Here is a 20,052-nt window from a genome sequence, read left to right as displayed (position 1 = left end):
GTTCAACATCTTGGAGACATGGACAGTGGCATTGAGGGCACCCTCAGCAAGTGCCCTGATGACACCAAGCTGTGTGGCAGGGTCGACAGGCTGGAGGGGAGGGATGTCATTCAGGGGGACCTGGACGGTTTGAGAGCCTCATGAAGTTCAACCAGGCCAAGTGAGAGGTCCTGCATGTGGATTGGGGCAATCCCAAACCACATACAGATTGGACAGAGAACAGATGGAGAGCAGCCCTGAGGAGAAGGACTTGAGGGTGTTGGTCAATGAGAAGCTCCACACGCCCCTGCAATGTGTGCTGGCAGCCCAGAAAGCCAATAGCGTGGCCATCAGGGTGAGGGGGTGGATTCTGCCCCTCTGCTCTGCTCTGGGGAGACCCCTCCCGGTGCTGCCTCCAGCTCTGGGGCCACCACCAGCAGAAGGACATGGACCTTCTGGAGTGGGGCCAGAGGAGGACATGGAGATGCTGGGAGGGCTAGAGCTCCTCTGCTGGGAGGGGGGGCTGAGACAGTTGGGGGGGTTCAGCCTGGAGAAGAGAAGGCTCCAGAGAGACCTCAGAGCCCCTTCCAGTCCCTCAAGGGGCTCCAGGAGAGATGGGGAGGGACTCTGGGTCAGGGAGGGGAGCCCTAGGAGGAGGGGGAAGGGTTTGACCCTGAAAGAGGGGAGATGGAGCTGAGCTGTGGGGAAGAACTTGTTTGATGTGAGGGTGGTGAGAGCCTGGCCCAGGTTGGCCAGAGAAGCTGTGGCTGCCCCATCTCTGGAGGGGTTCAAGGGCAGGTTGGAGGGGGCTTGGAGCAACCTGGGCTGGTGGGAGGTGTCCATCAAGTTCCATCTAAACATGAGGAGGAACTTCTTTCCTGTGAGGGTCTCAGAGCACTGGAACAGGCTGCACAGAGAGGTGGTGGAGTCTCAATCTCTGGACACATTCAAAACCCACCTGGACACATTCCTGTGCATCTGCTCTAGGTGCTTTGAAAGGGAGGTTGGACTAGATGATGTCCAGATGTACCTTTCAACTCCATATCATTCTGTGATTCTGTGATTCTCTGATTCTGCTTCCTTGCCCAGGGCAGGGGGTTGGAACTAGATGATATTTAAGGTCCTTTCCAAACCAAACCATTCTATGATTCCATGATAATTGGGATTTATGTAAGATCATAAAGGTAAGTTCAAGAACAAATCAAGAAATAGTCAAAGCTTATCAAAATGTGTCAACACTATGCATTGCATTATTATTTCAACACAGTTGAAGATTGTAGATCTATCACCTTGTAGATCTATCCAAGTAAGCTCAAGAAACAATTTTATCTCAAACTGAATGTTTCTTTCACTCACTCATACAAAGTCTTCAGTGGTGAAGTCAAAATAGCCAGCACAGACAGCAGACTATTGCAGTGTCTATGGATTTTATAGATCTTGAGATCTCTGTCTTCATGTGGATTCAGAAACTCCCGTACAGAGCCACAAACTGACCACAGCATATCTTCAGTGGACATCAAAATTGCTGCAATGTCAATCCTGTAGGGGAAAAAAAGTGACAATAGCATGACTTAGGACATCAAGATAGTGGTAAATTTCAGTTAAATAGAGCCTTTCTCTGGCAAGACAACATACCTAAACCATAGCATGGACTTCAAATTTCATATTCCATCAGTTGTGTAGGAATTCTGAATCTAATACACTGTAAAAAATTCAGTGCTTCCACAGAAAAGTTGTTACTGAAACTAGTCAAAAGAAGACAAACAATATGGAAATTGCCGCTAGATAAGAACAACTTACCTTCTGAACTACATCTAAATGAAATTATATTTAGTTTCCTTTATGATAAGGTATATATAGAATGTACATATTTTCAAATCCTGCTGGAGAAAAAGTAATGACAAATGATCTAAATCTTCAGTTGGCATAACTTCAACTGAATCAGGATCTGTTGCCTGTTGATACTAGCTGGCAGAGCATCATGGGTCATTGGCTTAAACAATAGCAAGAGCCCAAACTACAACAGCAAAATCTCACAAGACTGCACTGACATAGAACAGACAGTTAACACAAAACATATGGCAGGAATGAAATAGTACCTAAGTACCTAAAAGCCAATGTGATCACCTGCAACATTAAGGACCATCTTATTTATGGAAAATCTAGGCAAATAGACACAAACAGACATTTGTCTGTATTACAGATCAGATCTCCAACATTTCGAGAACCTTTGGGAGAAAAGAAACACACCCCACACACATCCCAGAGCAGAGTATTATAAAAAAAAGTTGTAAAATCTCTGTGATGAAAATATACTGAATTATATTTATCCATTTTTTCCATTTGTGCATGACTGGATAATTCAATTCACTCAGCCACAAATTCAAGAATCACCTTATTAAATAAAACAGCCTCTCTACAAAATGACAATGTAGAAAGCTCCTTCTTGTTCAGTCTTTTGAAGCAAATTCACATAGAATTGATTAATACTACATTGAAGAAATACTGTATCAATACACATTCTTCACATTTCAGGGTATTACTTTTTTTTTCCCGGAAATTTTCCAGGATAACTCTCCTTACTTAAAGATATAGAAGGGCCTAATCATGGTAAATTAGTGCAAGAATAGAGCACACAAGCAGGTATTTTGATACATAAAATAAAACTTCTGGGTTTTTCCTTCCCTATTCCAAGGATGTGAAGTTGTGCAAGGTATTTAAGCTTCCATGATGCTCCCCCTGTTCCTAATAAACCTTATCATGACTGCACTTAACTCTTTGGTCACACAGAATGTATCTCTGCTGACTGTGCCTCATCTGCAAATGACAAGCTCTCAAGTTTTTAGCTTGCATGGCCACCACAGACTTTCAAAATATAAAAAGAGGAACATATTCATATGGGAAAGATGTATAGCAAAGGGGCAGGATGAGAAACACACCAATTTCTTCAGTCAAACAAGACATTGGACAGAAGAAGGACAGAGGCAGGGTCAGATTCCACCTGGAGACACCTGCTTCAGCATTTCTTAACGAGACCCGCCTCTCTGGGAACACATGAATGCCAACAAGAACTTCCAGCCTTGTATTTCTTAAAATGACAGGAAAAGGAATAGCCTCTTCCTCCTCTCTCCTTCTGCACCACTGGCTTCATTCTGGCAAATCTTCTGATGTCACCTCTTTTCACTTGAAAAGCTGTATGAAAACCCAAATTCTACTGGAACACATTGAGTTTTCTTCATGAATCAATGGCTTGATTTCAAATCCTGAAGTTGCCAATTCTGCCCCCATTTTTAGCTGTGCCACCATCCCTCAATGCACTGTTCATCGTGAGGCTTTCATTCATGTAACAATTTCACCAAGAGTTCAAACGAGGTCTTTGACTCTGCAGAGTTTAGTATATGACTGCCAAATATTCTTAAATAACAAAATATAATGAATTAAAACAAGCAACAAATTACATTAATTGTATCTATCCCCTCTAGTGTGTTCATTAGTGTTTAAATTTGAATCAAAGCAGTGTTGTGCGTAACAAAAAAGTATGATTTACTTATTTTATTCATTAAAAGTGTACATTAAATATATAACCATTACCTGATTTGCGGTGTTCTCTTGTAGCTGGGGCAGGCCTGACAGTATCTGGAGGACAGTATAGCCAAAGATTGCTCCAGTACGTCTGTAAGTATCTCCTGGGCTGTCTTGGGAGGTAGAATAGTCCACAGATCATGATGAAGAGCACAGCAGAAGTAGTGCCACATCTGGACAGAGAATGAGCATCTTTCCCCCTATCAAAACCACCACACATTAAATAAATAACAAAAACACACCTTCCAAAATGTCAATTTAGTTCCTGTAAGTCTAATTAATTCAATCTGAAAGGAAATAGCTCAAGAGTTTCAGGCACATGATGACCAAAAAATGGTCCTTGACAACATGCGAAACATCTTTATTAGAAAGGAAACACATGTTTCAGTTACGAAACTAGAGTTCTGCCAGAAAGCCAAACCACAGCATTTAACCTCTTATATCCTTAATTAACCTGTTCTCAAAGCCCATAGTGTTATGTCTAGCTTATAAACATATACTGAATTCCATGCTTACTAGAATAGCCAGATGAATTTAATATAACACTTTGTTTGTCCTCAAAAGAAAATTATTTTTTTTTCATCTTATAATGGTAACTCACCAAAACAAAACATTTTCTGGGAAGGAATCAGCTTTAGTATTAATATTTCTTGTCTATACAGAACTACCCCAAAAAGACAGAGAGATAAATACAGAGGAGTCAAAATCACAATGGTTAAATCAGTAATATCTCTAGGAAGTACTTAGTTCAACTCACATTTAAATATTTGAACTAACACCTGTTCAGGAAATAGCATTATGAGGAATTTGCATCAAAACAAGGACTTAAATCTTCACTTCCCACATTCCAATGGAGTTGAGAAACATTTTAAGAATTTGTTGATATTTTAGCTTTATCAGATATATGAAACAACCCCATGAGTTTTAAAACACTGTAAGAGTTCGATAGGCATTCTCTAATAATAATAAACCAAAATAATCTGGCTTCTTTTTAAACACATCACATTAGCAGATTGTTGGAAATAGTCACTATTCAGTATTTCTCAGCCATAATATTTGAAGTGTGTTTTATATTAAAAAGTGATAAATTGTGAGAGAGAACAAAAGCACAAAACTTTTGACCACTGTTCTAGTTATTAAATTTATGACTGGCACAGGCATCTTTGAAATCCCATTTAAAAAAAAAAAAAAGAGAACCAAGTCATTAAGAGGTCCAATTTTCCAAGTTTCTCTAATAGAGAAAAATGTAATACAGATAAGTTTCAAAAGAAAATTATATGCCTTATTTTCTTAGTACATACAACCACAGACATAACTGTTTTAAGGATATTACAACAGGCAAAATAAAAAAAATCACTATGGTATTTTGAACAATCAAGCATTTGGTGTTTGCTCACAAGTAAAAAAGGATTGTCTTGTATTGACCATAAATTGACATAATAAAGTAATGGCCATATTAAAATAATTTCTTGTTTTTCTTATATGAAATATAATTACAATATTATTGCCTGACATACTGAAACGTCATCATAAGAAACAACCCCATGAGTTTTAAAACACTGTAAGAGTTCGATAGGCATTCTCTAATAATAATAAACCAAAATAATCTGGCTTCTTTTTAAACACATCACATTAGCAGATTGTTGGAAATAGTCACTATTCAGTATTTCTCAGCCATAATATTTGAAGTGTGTTTTATATTAAAAAGTGATAAATTGTGAGAGAGAACAAAAGCACAAAACTTTTGACCACTGTTCTAGTTATTAAATTTATGACTGGCACAGGCATCTCTGAAATCCCATTTAAAAAAAAAAAAAAGAGAACCAAGTCATTAAGAGGTCCAATTTTCCAAGTTTCTCTAATAGAGAAAAATGTAATACAGATAAGTTTCAAAAGAAAATTATATGCCTTATTTTCTTAGTACATACAACCACAGACATAACTGTTTTAAGGATATTACAACAGGCAAAATGAAAAAAAATCACTGTGGTATTTTGAACAATCAAGCATTTGGTAAGTGTTTGCTCACAAGTGAAAAAGGATTGTCTTGTATTGACCATAATAAAGTAATGGCCATATTAAAATAATTTCTTGTTTTTCTTATATGAAATATAATTACAATATTATTGCCTGACATACTGAAACGTCATCATAAGAAAGTACAAGTTTACTTAATAGCTCAACTCCTAACATAACTTCATCACTTTGCATAACTCAAATGTGACTACATTTATATAAGTCTGGGTTTCTTAGCTATATTATCATGACTGCTCTTGAGGTAAATTCCAGCAGAACTCACATAGACATTTTACTAACATTTCCCTTTCTTTGCAAAAACATTCCAATAATTAGTTTGAACGCCCAATGGAAACTAGTTTATTTTAGACATATCCTTAGTTTACAAAGATAAACTAAAAAAAATTCAAAAACCATGCATACTTAACAAGCAGAAATGATAATTCTGAATTCACTTTCTAATGCAGAGCATTTATTTTTTTAAGTAACTGAATGTTGGCAAGTTTTACTTTTTGACTATGTAACTATAAACACAAATTGTTTCATTTTTTCTGCTTTATTTAATTTAAAGCAGTAAACTGAATAATATCCCTTTTATAACATTGTACCTCCACCGCAGAAGGAACAGCTTCACTGAAGATTTAAATGAGATTCACTCCCCTTTTCTGACCTGTTTTTCTACTTGTTGCCATTCCTAGACAATTCTACTGGTAAACATCTGCTATTTTTGCAGGCTTCGTGTAATACAAACAGATGTGGGCTTTTATTTAGCTTATATATCAGGAAACAAGCAGCTGCGCTTTATTACATAAGCCACTCAATATTATCTTTGAACAGACAATTCTTTATTCTCCGACTATTAGAAAACATAAGTTCCCAAAGCTGCAGCAGATGGTCCGCTGCGCTGAAAGCTCCGCTGGAAATGGTGATCTGGAGAGCTGGCCCGTGGCACGGCGGGTGTTTGGGGAGAGACCCCAGATCCAGAGAGTTTCAATCCCTGGAGGCTGAGACTCCGAGTGCTCCTGGAGCTCAGCTCAGACCTCACGGTATCATCTCAGGAAAGTCATTCTTCCTCAGATCTAATCTAAACCTGCCCTGCCCCAACTTCAGACCATTTCCTCTGCTCCTGTCATGATTCCCTTGGGAGAAGAGGCCAACCCCCACCTCTCTACACCCTCCTTTCAGGGAGCTGTAGAGGGCAATGAGGTCTCCCCTCAGCCTCCTCTTCTCCAACTAAACATGCCCAGTTCCCTCAGCCTCTCCTCATAGGACTCACTATTCACTACTTCCACCTTGCAAAATCTCTGCTTAACTTTCCTCAGATACCCAAAACCTCCTGTGATCTCACAGCGATTATAATCATTCTTTTTGTCCTCTAATCTCGATGGTCCGCTGCGCTGAAAGCTCCGCTGGAAATGGTGATCTGGAGAGCTGGCCCGTGGCACGGCGGGTGTTTGGGGAGAGACCCCAGATCCAGAGAGTTTCAATCCCTGGAGGCTGAGACTCCGAGTGCTCCTGGAGCTCAGCTCAGACCTCATGGTATCGCCAATTCACCACTTGCACCTCGCAAAATCTCTGCTTAACTTTCCCCAGATACCCAAAACTTTCTGTGATCTCACAGAATTATAATCATTCTGTTTATGATGATTGTAATCATTCTGTTTGTCCTATAATCTTCTGGCTTTTCTTTTAATTCCAGTACCACTATTGGATTAGATATATTATGTTTGTATGGGTATCCATACCACTATGGAATAGGTATAAACATATATAGATATATATATAGGTTACAGGGAGGATGGGTGAGCAGGTACTGAAATTGGTTATGAAAGTCCAAAAAGTACTTTAAACCACATTATTCTTATTTTAACAATGTAGAAAAATTATTTTAAAGAATGTAATAAGCATTTGCTACCGATCTTGTCCTCCTCAGATGTTACCATTGTACAAACAAATAAATAAATGGATATGGAAACTGCAGCCCTGTGCAGACAAACACAGACTCTGTCCCCTGCCCCTTCCTCCTTCCCTTTGTATTTCAGCGGTTTTGTCTTCTTTCCTGATGACTTACACATCAGGAAGTCAATTAGTCTTATCAGTCAGTATGTCATTAGCGGGGAATGGAAAGGAAGGCTATCACAGTCTTCCTAATACCACGAGTATGTCCTGTATTATTGGGAAAAGAGAGTAACTCCAAGTGTAGGATTGCCAGTTAGTTTCTAATTAAGCATGAAACACAAGAATGAGGAAAGAGGGGTTTCTTCTTCCTCCTTCTCCCCTATTAATGCACACAAAACGAAAGGATGGGCAACGTTTTGCTAATGTTGTGGGAGCACAAGGGAAAGTGTTCTTTCCCTTTATGAAATGGCATTCAGGATTTACAGATGAGGACTGAATCTTTTATAGTTACATCTAATACTCAAAGGAGAGAGGGTTGTGAGGGTCCTGACCTAAATCAGATTCAGGTTGAGGCTACTCCAGAGAAAAGCAGAAGCAGAGGGCCAAGTGCAGCTCCATAGAATGACAGAATGGTTAGGGTTGGAAGGGACCTCCAAGATCATGGAGTTCCAACCCCCCTGCCATGGGCAGGGACACCTCCCACTAGAGCAGGTTGCTCAAGGCCCCATCCAGCCTGGCCTTGAACACTTCCAGGAATGGGGCAAGGATGGGCAGGGATGGGTTAGCTTCCAAGGATGGGGCAGGGATGGGCAGGGATGGGTTAGCTTCCCCTTAGAAGGAAGATCATGATGCTGTTTACAGCAGAGGACCCCACCGAGGATGCGGGAAGGGCTGTGAGCCGCTGACTCATGAGTGCAAGAGTGTGCTCCCATCGAGAGAAGAGAAACTCACTACTCTTGATGACTGGCAAGGTCTTCTGGCACCTGACTCCAAGCTACTCTTGTTTTCCAAGCTCATTACGACCCGTGTGTCTTAAGAGGCAGAGTCTCACATTTACTGGTGAGCTTAGAAGGAGCCACCTCTCACTGCTAGATGCTTCAGCAGGACGTTGCCTCTGCAACAAGCAATAGGTCTTGAGCCAATCCACAGTAAAGGAGAAAGTTCTTTACTGTGACGGTGGTGGAGCACTGGAACAGGTTGCCCAGGGAGGTGGTTGAGGCCCCATCCCTGGAGATATTCAAGGTGAGGCTCGATGAGGCCCTGGGCAACCTGGTCTAGTTGGGGGTGTCCCTGCTGACTGCGGGGGGGTGGGACTAGATGACCTTTGGAGGTCCCTTCTGGCCTAGATAATTCTATGATTCTATGATTCTTCCATTTGGTGTGCCTACAAGAGCTCAATGGAAGTAGCATTCAGCATTGTGATTCCTGAAGGCACTCTGAGCAGATCACGGTCCTTCCCTGGGCCGTGGCCCATGGCCCAGCAAAAAGAGCAGATTGATGATGTAAGATTGCACTCTTCCCACCTCAAGTCCTGCGTGTGTATAGAGCTGAGATATACCAGCTTTCTTCATCCTGTCCTACACACATCAGTTCTGGTCAGTAACGATAAAATTGTTTATCTAATCCCTAGTTTCTTTTTGAGACAGTTAATTCTGAGAGATAGTGAATAGTTACCAGGTCGGTCTCTTCTCCCAAGGAGTAGGTGACAGGAAAAGAGAAAATGGCCTCAAGTTGTGCCAGGGGAGGTTTAGGATGGATATTAGGAAAAATATCTTCACACAAAGGGTTGTGAAGCCTTGTCAGAGGCTGCCCAGGGCAGTGGTGGAGTTGCCATCCCTGGAGGGATTTAAAAACCGGGCACACGTGGTGCTGTGGGACACGGGCCAATGGTGGGTTTTGTCAGTGTTAGGTTGATGGTTGGAGTTAATGATCCAAAACCTTCCAACCTTGGCAGTTCTATGATTCTATGATAAACAGGACACACCACCATTTGGACTACAGAGTGTGAAGATCGTACCATGATTTATCAGTTGCCAAAAGCCACTAACTTTCTTACCCTCTTATCAGCCCAGGACATCTGGGATCACATTCAAACCAAAGTAAAATGCTTATTTACTTGTCCTTGAGGGATGGGCATTTTGCTAGATAACTCATGTTAATATAAATCTGCACCGCCTGGCCAGCACAGGTTTTTGTCACTGACTCAGCAGCTTTTCCTGTAGAATACACCCTTTCACACAGAGTTTTCTCTTGTATAAGAATTCTAGAAAAGCTTAACAAAAGCACCCTAATTCTCTTGCACAGCAAATAATATAGGGAAGGGCAGGACTTTGCCTCCAGGTAATCTCAGTTATCATTGATAAAAAACATATAATACTTTCACTTCATCTTGAAATTAAGAGAAAATAATTTCAAACACTATACATCCATCTATGTCTGCCTTTAACTGGGCTGAATCAAAAAACCCCAATAACTTATCTTCATTCACTCGATCCTTAGGTTTTTTAACAGAATCATTAAGATTATAGTTTATGAGAAGACCTGTGTCTTCAAAACACGGGTGAAATGGCACTAGTTGTTTCAGAAATATATTGTTGAATGGTGAAGGTAACTACATTGACTATCTCTCTTTGTTACATCCTTCACTCACAAAAGGTAAAAAGTGGAACCAACTGAAAACAAAAATCAGACAGTCAGACTAAAAATTTCCAGGAGAAAAACAGCTGTCTTTCATTTTCATATGTGACACTTTCTACAAGAAGAAGAGTTAAAATGATGGTGTTTTCTTTACTGAGTTCTGTATAAATGTCTTGACACACAGTATTTTATTAAGCAAACGACACAAACACTCCGTGGTAATGATTTATCTCATCTTTAAATGACTCTGCTTTCCTACATCATCCCCACAGAGACATTTTCCCTGCAATAATAAATATCTCAAAATAGTAAATTCCAATAATCTTTATGTAAAAATAATGCTGGTCTTATGCTTCTAATTATTCAGAGACATGGCAACCAGTAAAACACGTTTTCTAAAAGGGAGGCACAGTAAACTTAACCTCACACCTCATAAAAAGCTTTGTAGTCGTCCCAGTGGTGGCTCTCGGCATCCTGTAAAATGCTTGTAGCACAAACTCTGACGCAGTAGCTCGTAACTTGAAACTGGAGAACACTGATGAATTCCTGATACTGTTGGACAGGCAGGAGGAACAGGGGTCTGTTCAGAGAGAATGATCAAAGAGGGGAAGATTGAAAGGCTGTGCGGTAGGAGGTAATGATCCCCAGCACTGCAAATGGTTCTGATTATTAGGTATCAATCATTCATTTCCTCCCGGTCCTGGAGTCTGAACCAAGCATTCTCTGCTGAAAAAAATATCTGGTCTTTGTTTCACAAGTTCTTTAAATATATCTGCTCATCTATAAATCCTCATTTAACCAAGTCACCGAGAAATATATTACTTCATCCTGTTTTCTGAGATAAAAGTACATTTGTCATTCAGTTATTGGGAGGTTCTGGCTTGAGGCATAATAGCATCACCGCTGGGCGTGATAAAGAAAACATAAACACAGAGCCCAGAGATTGTTTTTGTTAGGTATGTACTAAAACTCTTTCATAATACACAGAAGTAGAATTATTGAGCAGGATTTTGGCTCAGACTTCCCATTCACAAAGATACACTCCATGCAGGAGAGAGTAAAACGTCAGAGGGAAAGTAGCTCGACAGTGCATACAACCCTCAGAAATCATACAGTCCTTGAAAATTGTGGTAGTTCGGGTATCCCTCCCAAAAGGGCCAGTTTCTGCTTTTAAATTATCGATATGGGAAAAAACACACAGACCAATAAAGAGATTCTTGTATCTTAACTCAAAATTTCCTATAAGCACAGTAAATGTAGTTATATTGCCCCCCAGGTCAAATGCAGTCTTAGACTTTACACTCCTACTTCCTATCTTCTCTAATTTTTATCCTGCATCCAATGAAAACTAAATTCTAAAACTACATTGGATGTATTTGTTCACATTTCTGAATACAGACGGTGTAAGGAAAAAGTGCAGGAACGTATATTTAAACTGTCCACCAAGACTGTTAAGTGCTAAATCAGATTTTATGAAAATTCAGCTACTGCAAAGGTCAGAAAGGGAAACGAAGGCCTTAGCCTTCTATTTACATGACAGCAGAGTACACTCAGTTCACCCGACAATCCCATTTACTCCAGCTTAATAAGTAAAAAATATTGATCTGCAAAAATGAAATGCAGATCTTAAACATAAATAATTTGTGTTGCAATGGCTGCTTTAGATTATTGATAGCATTGATTCAGGTCATTCCATAGACAGTACACACAACGCGTGCACTCAAAAATACGAAGGAATTAGGAAAACTACAACTAAAACATGGAACATGTATTATTTATGCGTGAATGAAACCAGTGTAAGTGAAAGGGACTCACTTTTTGCTCGTTTCTCTCATTAAGTTGCCGTACATTGTAAAATGCTGACGGCCGTAGACGGCCGTGGAGAGGGCAGCGTACAGTTCTTGGAGGGGAGCCTTGGAGGGAACGTCCTTGGTCCTCTCCCCCAGCCTGGCCAGGACAGCTGCTGCCACTTTGCCACAGGCCTCCACAAAGTTGGCTCTGATTTCCTGAAGAGAGTCGTCCCTGCAGGCCAGAGCCAAGGGAAGCAGCGTGTCCAGTTCCTCCATGATGTCAGAACAAAACTGAGGGAAATAAAGGTGGCATCCAGTTATTTGTATTCTGACACCACTGTGTAATTTATATGCACTAGGGTTGGACTGTTGAATAATGAAATTGGCATAAAACATAAATATATTAAATAACCTTTACAAACATTTCATTCTGTTATACAGGGGAGAAACATTTATCTACAGTAAATGAATTATTATTTTATTCCTTCTCACTTTAAAGCTGTTTAATACATATTGGGGCAAAAAATATTAAAACCATCTTATGCTACTAACACCTCCATTTTGTTTATGATTTCATTAGATGTACATTCAAAGCACAAGGTTAATTCCTTGTAAACAAAGACAATCGTCTAAACTGATTTATTTTGAAAAATATACAAACACATTTCTTAATACTTGAATTTGAAAACGAATTTTTCATCTCAGTAAATTCATACATCGATCTCCCTAAAATTATCTCCCAAAAGCTTATGTGTTACTTTAAGGAAACATTCATCAACAGCATTCCAAATTTCCTAGAACAGTTGCAAAGCTTACTAAACAAAAAAACTTTCAAACACGTATTCACTTAGGAAAACAATTTAATTAATCACCATAAATGAACTTTCAGCCAAATCAAAGAACTCTAATTTGGCCATATTATTGGTTATGCTGATTAGTTAAATGGCATGTCTAAGGATATGAATACAGGAAATCCCTTTATAGCTATGCTTCAAAGCTTTCAGCATTTTCCCATCGAGCTACTTGGTAACAGAGCAGATACTAATCAGAATGTTTTAGAACTTTTTGGATGAAAAAAACCTAACGCCAGCAAACTTTAAAAGTTAATTCTTTCAAGTGCAGACTATGGGCTATTGTATAAAGCTCTGTTCAGCCTCATATTGTAATGCCTCTCACTTTCTTCTTAATTCCATTTATATAAGATATAGAATATTAATGGTACTGTAAGTACTTCAAAGTCTAGATGGCAAACAGCCCTGGCATTCTGTCTCCCCTCAAACTTCAGATCTTTTGATACCTGCCTTAGCAATTCGTTTTGGTTGCTCCTCCTGTTGGACTGCTCCGCAGGACTCCCTCATTTGCTGGTTGTTTACAAGACTCATTGCATAGCCTGCAGCTGAAACCTCTTCTTTCTGCTCATGTTGAAGAATCTTAGTTGAAAAATCCTCTATTGCTATTGTTATACAGTGAGCCACAGAAGACGACAGGTCTTTAAATGCATTTCTCCAGCCAAAATTCAGTAAAACGGGCTGAAATACATATTTACATTAAATCAATCCAAAGTCATTATTCAGTGTTATTATTGTCTGAAACTTATACGAACACTCGTAATTAAAGGACACCATAATCTTCCAAAATTAATTTTAATAATTTAAAATATAGGCTGCTAATCTTGAAGTCATATTAAAGGCAGTATATATACTCAACAAAAATGAACATACACAAGAATATTAAATTTGTCATCAAATTTTTAAGGAATAAATTTATAAAAATCCCTGTTTAAACAAGACTGTATTTAAAAGCCATGCTTCATCTCTACGTTATTTATAATCTTTAACGGACTCTATTTAACAAAGTTAAATACATCTATAACCAATAGTTTAACAAGCAATCCAGCAATGGACACCCTGTAATAATTTTCACTGCAAGGTAACAACTGCAAGCCACTAACCATGAATATTACTGGAAAACATTTAGAGCAGCTGGTTTTAACACACCCATGCAGGCTTTCACTTCTCCAAAGATGGATTTAGCAAAGATTAAAATGTTTAAACAGAGATTTCTCGTTTTTAGCCAATGTTGGCTTTTCCATCAGTTTACATCAGTCCCCTGCCTTCTATAAACAGAGATTTCTGAAGTTATCTGAAGCATAACACTTGGGAGAAGTAGACACAGTAGGACATTCATTACTTTTCCACTAATCTCGCTTTGCATCGCTCATAGGACATACAACAGGCTTAAACCCTACCAGAAGTGGCCAACTGAGAATTGCATAGCTGTAAGAGAAAGATTTTAATGGCGCAAGCTGTAAAGATCCCCACTATGAGTAGGAGGAAAGAAAAGGAGGATTCCTAGCAAGTTGCAGCTATAATACAAAATTGGAAGACAATGAAGGGCTAAGGAAGTGGAGCCCTTTCAGTTTACTCCAATTTAGAAGTTGCTTCCTCCTTTTCTTCCCCTTCCCTTTCCCCTCCCCAACGCTCAACTCCAGCCCCCAAAGACACCCTTTTTTGCACTCCCTCTGTTTTTTTTCTTTTTCATTTTTTTGATCTTGGGTCAAGTAAAGGTCAATCTGATCAAAATATTGTTCGTTGTGATATAGGAACATCAGTCTAACAAACTGATACAAAGCACATTTTTAAAAGTCATTTCACCATTAAAACAGAGCCATCAGGAAATGAAATTCCACTATTGCCAAGTATCAGGCTTGTTAGAGTATTTAGGCCCCACAAATTCTACAATAAAAATTTGTTCAGCAGTAAATGGAAGCCAGACTAAAACTTCACCTCTTACATAAATTGTACAAAGCACCCTGCTTACTACACAGTAGTTTGTTGGCATCAAAGAAACAGGACATTGTGTGAGTACTTATCCCTATAGGAAGCATCATTATGATCAAATGCTAAGAACTTGATACATTTTTTAAAGATTCTGCTGTATTTTAGCATACATCTAAAACTGAAAAAATCTACCATATTTTTAATTGTTTTGTTACAGGGTATCTTATACTTCTGATGTTAAATCCATTCTGTTATTGAATCTTAAATAACAACCACTTCATGAATGCCCTAAGACTTTATTCCACCTTAACTTAGACTTTGCACCTCAAATTAATTGGAGTAGCTAAATAATGAAACGATGGCAATAGGTGTTTATAATGAACATGGTGGCAGACTTCACTGGAGACACAGACAAAAGAAAATCCCCTACAAAGTGCAAGACTCTTTTCATACTCACCTCTTCTACCTGAAGTAACTGTTCAGGAAGCACACTGGTTTCATTTGCTCTAGTTTCTCCTATTAAAAGCTCCCCACTAGCTTTCTTCAGAACTCCTGCACAGTATGATAAAAGGGATCAAAGTTAAGATTAATTCTGTAGAAAAGTCAGCAGCCTACAACACCTTCTGATATATCAATATGAAGCGTAAAAAAACCCTCAACAAGATGTAGGGGAATACTAATGTTATGATAAAGTCAAATTCAGGTTATACACAGCTACTTTTATATAACATGATGAAATCCACATCCCATTGTATTCATATTTTATACAAACGCACATATAATCTGTAAAATATAGTTTCTTTTGTCATTAATTCATTTTTATACTGATTGTGCAGTCACCTATTCCTAGGGAGAACAGATAATGTTAGAACAGCTGCGTAGAAATTAATTTCTATTCTTTGTTCAATAAATTATATGAATTGCACACTAATGTATTTTTATAGTTTTTACTTATTTGGAAACGCCAATATGATAAGAATAAAAAGACAGTTAATTAGTACCGTTATTATAAGCAAAATAATGGCGACAGGAACAAGAACAAGTGAAGCTCCTTAAGAAGGGCTGGGACAAAACTCACTCATAAATCTTGGAGTAATGGGAACATTGCCCCAGTTTTGACAAGGACACACCAATATCTGGGTCGATATCACTTTCATCAGCGTTTCAAGCAATCCAGGATGTTCTTGGGAGTGCACTGATGGTAACTTGCTCCTCCAAGTGATACAGGAGCCAGCGAGGAGAGGTGTTGTGCTGAACCTTGTTCTCACCAAGAAGGGGGGCTGGTGGAGAATGTGAAAGTCAAAGGCAGCTTCGGCTGCAGTGACCATGAGATGGTGGACTTCAGGATCCCAAAGGCAGGGAGGACGGTGAAAAGCAACCTTACAACCCTGGACCTCAGGAGAGCAGACTTTGGCCTCTTCAAAGATTGATTTGGAAGAGTCCCCTGGGATAAGATCTTTGATGGAAATGGGGCCCAAGAAAGCTGGTTAATATTCAAGGATAATCTCCTCCAAGCTCAAGAGAACTGGGAAAAAAATGCCAGGAGGCCTGCACGGATGAACAAGGAGCTCCTAGCCAGACTGAAACACAATGAAGCCTACGGAGGGTGAAAGCAAGGATGGGCAACCTGGAAGTAACACAAAAACACTGCCTGAGCATCCAGGGACAAAGTTATGAAAGCTAAAGCTCAAATGCAACTAAATCCCACCAGAAACATCAAAGACAAGAAGGGCTTCTGTAAGAACACAGGTGAAAAGTGGAAGATTAGGGAAAATGTGGGCCCATTGCTTAATGAGACTGGGGACCTGGCTACACAGACATGCAAAAGGCTGAGGTAGTGAATGCCAGGAGGCCTGCACGGATGAACAAGGAGCTCCTAGCCAGACTGAAACACAATGAAGCCTACGGAGGGTGAAAGCAAGGATGGGCAACCTGGAAGTAACACAAAAACACTGTCTGAGCATCTAGGGACAAAGTTATGAAAGCTAAAGCTCAAATGCAACTAAATCCCACCAGAAACATCAAAGACAAGAAGGGCTTCTGTAAGAACACAGGTGAAAAGTGGAAGATTAGGGAAAATGTGGGCCCATTGCTTAATGAGACTGGGGACCTGGCTACACAGACATGCAAAAGGCTGAGGTAGTGAATGCCATCTTTGCCTCTGTCTCTGCTAGCAAGACCAGCCTTCAGGAATCCCAGGTCCCAGGCAGTATGGCTGGAGCAAGGAAGATGGTGGAAGAGGATCAGGTCTGGAAATGCTTAAGCAACCTGGACATACCGAATTACCTGGGCCTGCTGGGATGCACCACAAGTGCTAAGGGAGCTGGCAGTTGTCATTACAAGGCCACTCTCAACAACCTTTGATCAAACATGGCAACTGGGAGAGTGTCCAAATTGTGGAGAAAAGCAAATGTCAGTCCTATCTCCAAAAAGGGCAAGAAGAAGGACCCAGGGAATCACGGGTCAGTCAACCTCACCTCAATCCCTGGGAATTGGATTGGAACAGCTAATCCTGGAAAGCATTTTGAGGCACATTACAGACAAAATATTCATCAGGAGTACTCAGCATGGCTTCATGAAGAGGCAGTCATGCTTGACCAACTTCATAAACTTCTGTGAAGAAATGACTGGCCTGATAGATAAGGGGAGAGCAGTGGATATTGTCTACTTGGACTTCAGTAAGGCCTTTGGCACTGTCTCCCATCAGATGCTGTTATGCTGTAGACAATCTCTTGATGTATGGGATGGATAAGCAGACAGTGAGGCGGGTGGAAAACTGGCTGAATAGCCAAGCCCAGAGTGTGGTGATCAGTGTCACAAAGTCTAGTTGGAGTCTACTGGCCTACTGGAGGCCAATAACTAGTGATATATCTTGCAGTCAGTACTGGTCCAGTGCTGTTTAACATCTTCATTAATGATCTGGATGATGGGGCAGAGTCTACTCTCAGCAAGCTTGCAGATGACACCAAAGTGGGAGGTATGGCTGATATACCCAAGAGGGTCACGGAACAGCTAATCCTGGAAAGCATTTTGAGGCACATTACAGACAAAATATTCATCAGGAGTACTCAGCATGGCTTCATGAAGAGGCAGTCATGCTTGACCAACTTCATAAACTTCTGTGAAGAAATGACTGGCCTGATAGATAAGGGGAGAGCAGTGGATATTGTCTACTTGGACTTCAGTAAGGCCTTTGGCACTGTCTCCCATCAGATGCTGTTATGCTGTAGACAATCTCTTGATGTATGGGATGGATAAGCAGACAGTGAGGCGGGTGGAAAACTGGCTGAATAGCCAAGCCCAGAGTGTGGTGATCAGTGTCACAAAGTCTAGTTGGAGTCTACTGGCCTACTGGAGGCCAATAACTAGTGATATATCTTGCAGTCAGTACTGGTCCAGTGGAGCAGTGGATATTGTCTACTTGGACTTCAGTAAGGCCTTTGGCACTGTCTCCCATCAGATGCTGTTATGCTGTAGACAATCTCTTGATGTATGGGATGGATAAGCAGACAGTGAGGCGGGTGGAAAACTGGCTGAATAGCCAAGCCCAGAGTGTGGTGATCAGTGTCACAAAGTCTAGTTGGAGTCTACTGGCCTACTGGAGGCCAATAACTAGTGATATATCTTGCAGTCAGTACTGGTCCAGTGCTGTTTAACATCTTCATTAATGATCTGGATGATGGGGCAGAGTCTACTCTCAGCAAGCTTGCAGATGACACCAAAGTGGGAGGTATGGCTGATATACCCAAGAGGGTCACGCTGCCATTCAGAGGGACCTCAACAGGCTGAAGAAATGGGCCCACAAAAGTCCAGCAAGGAGAAGTGTGAAGTCCTGCACCTGAGGAGGAACAACCCCAGGCACTAATATATGCTGGTGGCCACCAATCTGGAAAGCAGCTTTGCAGAAGGACCTGGGGGTCCGGGTGGACACCAAGTTGAACATGAGCCAGCAACATGCCCTTGCTGCAAAGAAGACTGGTTTGCATTAGACAATGCATTGTAGCAGATCAAGGGAGGTGATCCTTCCTATCTGCTCAGCACTGGTGAGGCCACACCTGGAGTTTTGTGTCCAGTTCAGGGCTACTCAGTGCAAGAGAGACATGGACATACTGGAGGGTGTCCAACAAAGAGCCATGAAGGTGATTAGGGGACTGGAGCATTTTATATATTAGAAAAGGCTGAGAGTACTGCAATGTTTAGCCTAGAGAAGAAAAGAAGGATCGGGGGGGGGCACCTTATTAGTGTCTATAAATACCTGAAGGGAGGGTGCAAAGAGACAGAACCAGGCTCTTCTCAGTGGTGCCCAGTGACAAAACAAGACGCAATGGGCACAGACAGAAACACAGAAGGTTCCCCCTGAACATCAGGCAATACTTTTGTCCTGTGAGGGTGACCAAGCTCTGGATAAGATTGTACAGAGAGGCTGTGGAGTCTCCATCCTTGGGAGATACTCAAAACCCACCTGGACAAGGTCCTGGGCAACTGGCTCTACATGCTTAAGCAGGGGTTGTTGGACCAGACGCCTCCAAAAGCCCCTTCTGATCTCAACCATTCCATGATTATGTGAGTCAGTGTTTCAAAAGGAATATGAGAAAAAAAAACAAACAATATGGTACTTTAAAAATCTGTCTCCTAGCATAAAGCTGGTACGCACCACAAGTACAGACACATTGCATCTCATGTGAAATTAAAACCAAGAAGTTTTAAATTACTGGATGCTGTCAAGCATTGTTAAAGGTTATCTTCAAAGCATAAACTTACAGGTCTTCAGTCACCTGAAGCTACAGGTGGTACCCACAGCCAAGGTTTAAAGAGGTTTTCTCTTTCTATATACCCAGTGTTTCCACACACATAGGACTTCATTTACCCAAAGTGGATTTTATCTTTCCCCTAAACAAAACACCCTGTGAAAACAAACACTCTGCTCTTCATACACCTATACAGGATTCTAAAATGTCAAGTTTTTTTGAGATTTTTTTTTCCCCAAGCACTCTTTTAGTTTGCAGTTTCAAAAGAAGTCAGAGAAAAACAGATTTGAGCTGGGAAAAATGAAAGATAAAGTGGTAGAACATAAAAACAGAAGTGATTAACCAGGTCATCTAGCTCCCTGATTGTTCAACATATATTACGGAGAGCACCATAAACTTACTGCTTTTTTCATAATGTTTTTATGCATTTTTTGATGACGTTTTCTACAGTTTTCTTTAGAAATTACATTATATATTCACGTTCTCTTTTGTCTTTATTGTCACTACCTAGATCAGCTACTCATAACTACCAAGACTTCAAAGAAAATCTTTAACATTTAACCTAAAATCCTTGTGTATTTGTGGAATTGCTGCCTTACTTGCTGAGAACTCACACCTGAG

At 40.3% G+C, this 20,052-nt stretch overlaps 1 protein-coding gene across 1 annotated transcript in view; it reads right to left on the bottom strand.

Annotated features, from left to right (window-relative positions):
* KIAA0825 (KIAA0825 ortholog) overlaps positions 1 to 20,052 on the bottom strand; it is a 291,162-nt gene that overhangs the window by 188,459 nt on the left and 82,651 nt on the right. Inside the window, exons 8-13 of the mRNA XM_014936866.1 lie at positions 15,141 to 15,235; positions 13,205 to 13,432; positions 11,929 to 12,194; positions 10,543 to 10,693; positions 3,571 to 3,761; positions 1,336 to 1,518 (exon numbers count right to left, since the gene is read on the bottom strand). Of these exons, the coding sequence (XP_014792352.1) occupies positions 1,336 to 1,518; positions 3,571 to 3,761; positions 10,543 to 10,693; positions 11,929 to 12,194; positions 13,205 to 13,432; positions 15,141 to 15,235 (1,114 nt within the window). The remainder of the gene's footprint in view (positions 1 to 1,335; positions 1,519 to 3,570; positions 3,762 to 10,542; positions 10,694 to 11,928; positions 12,195 to 13,204; positions 13,433 to 15,140; positions 15,236 to 20,052) is intronic.

Source organism: Calidris pugnax, unplaced genomic scaffold (genome assembly GCF_001431845.1).
Source record: "Calidris pugnax isolate Ruff unplaced genomic scaffold, ASM143184v1 scaffold40, whole genome shotgun sequence".
In the NCBI taxonomy this organism is placed as follows: domain Eukaryota; kingdom Metazoa; phylum Chordata; class Aves; order Charadriiformes; family Scolopacidae; genus Calidris; species Calidris pugnax.
The sequence above is the reverse complement of the archived record's forward strand: the minus strand, read 5'-3'. Positions and strand labels throughout refer to the sequence as shown.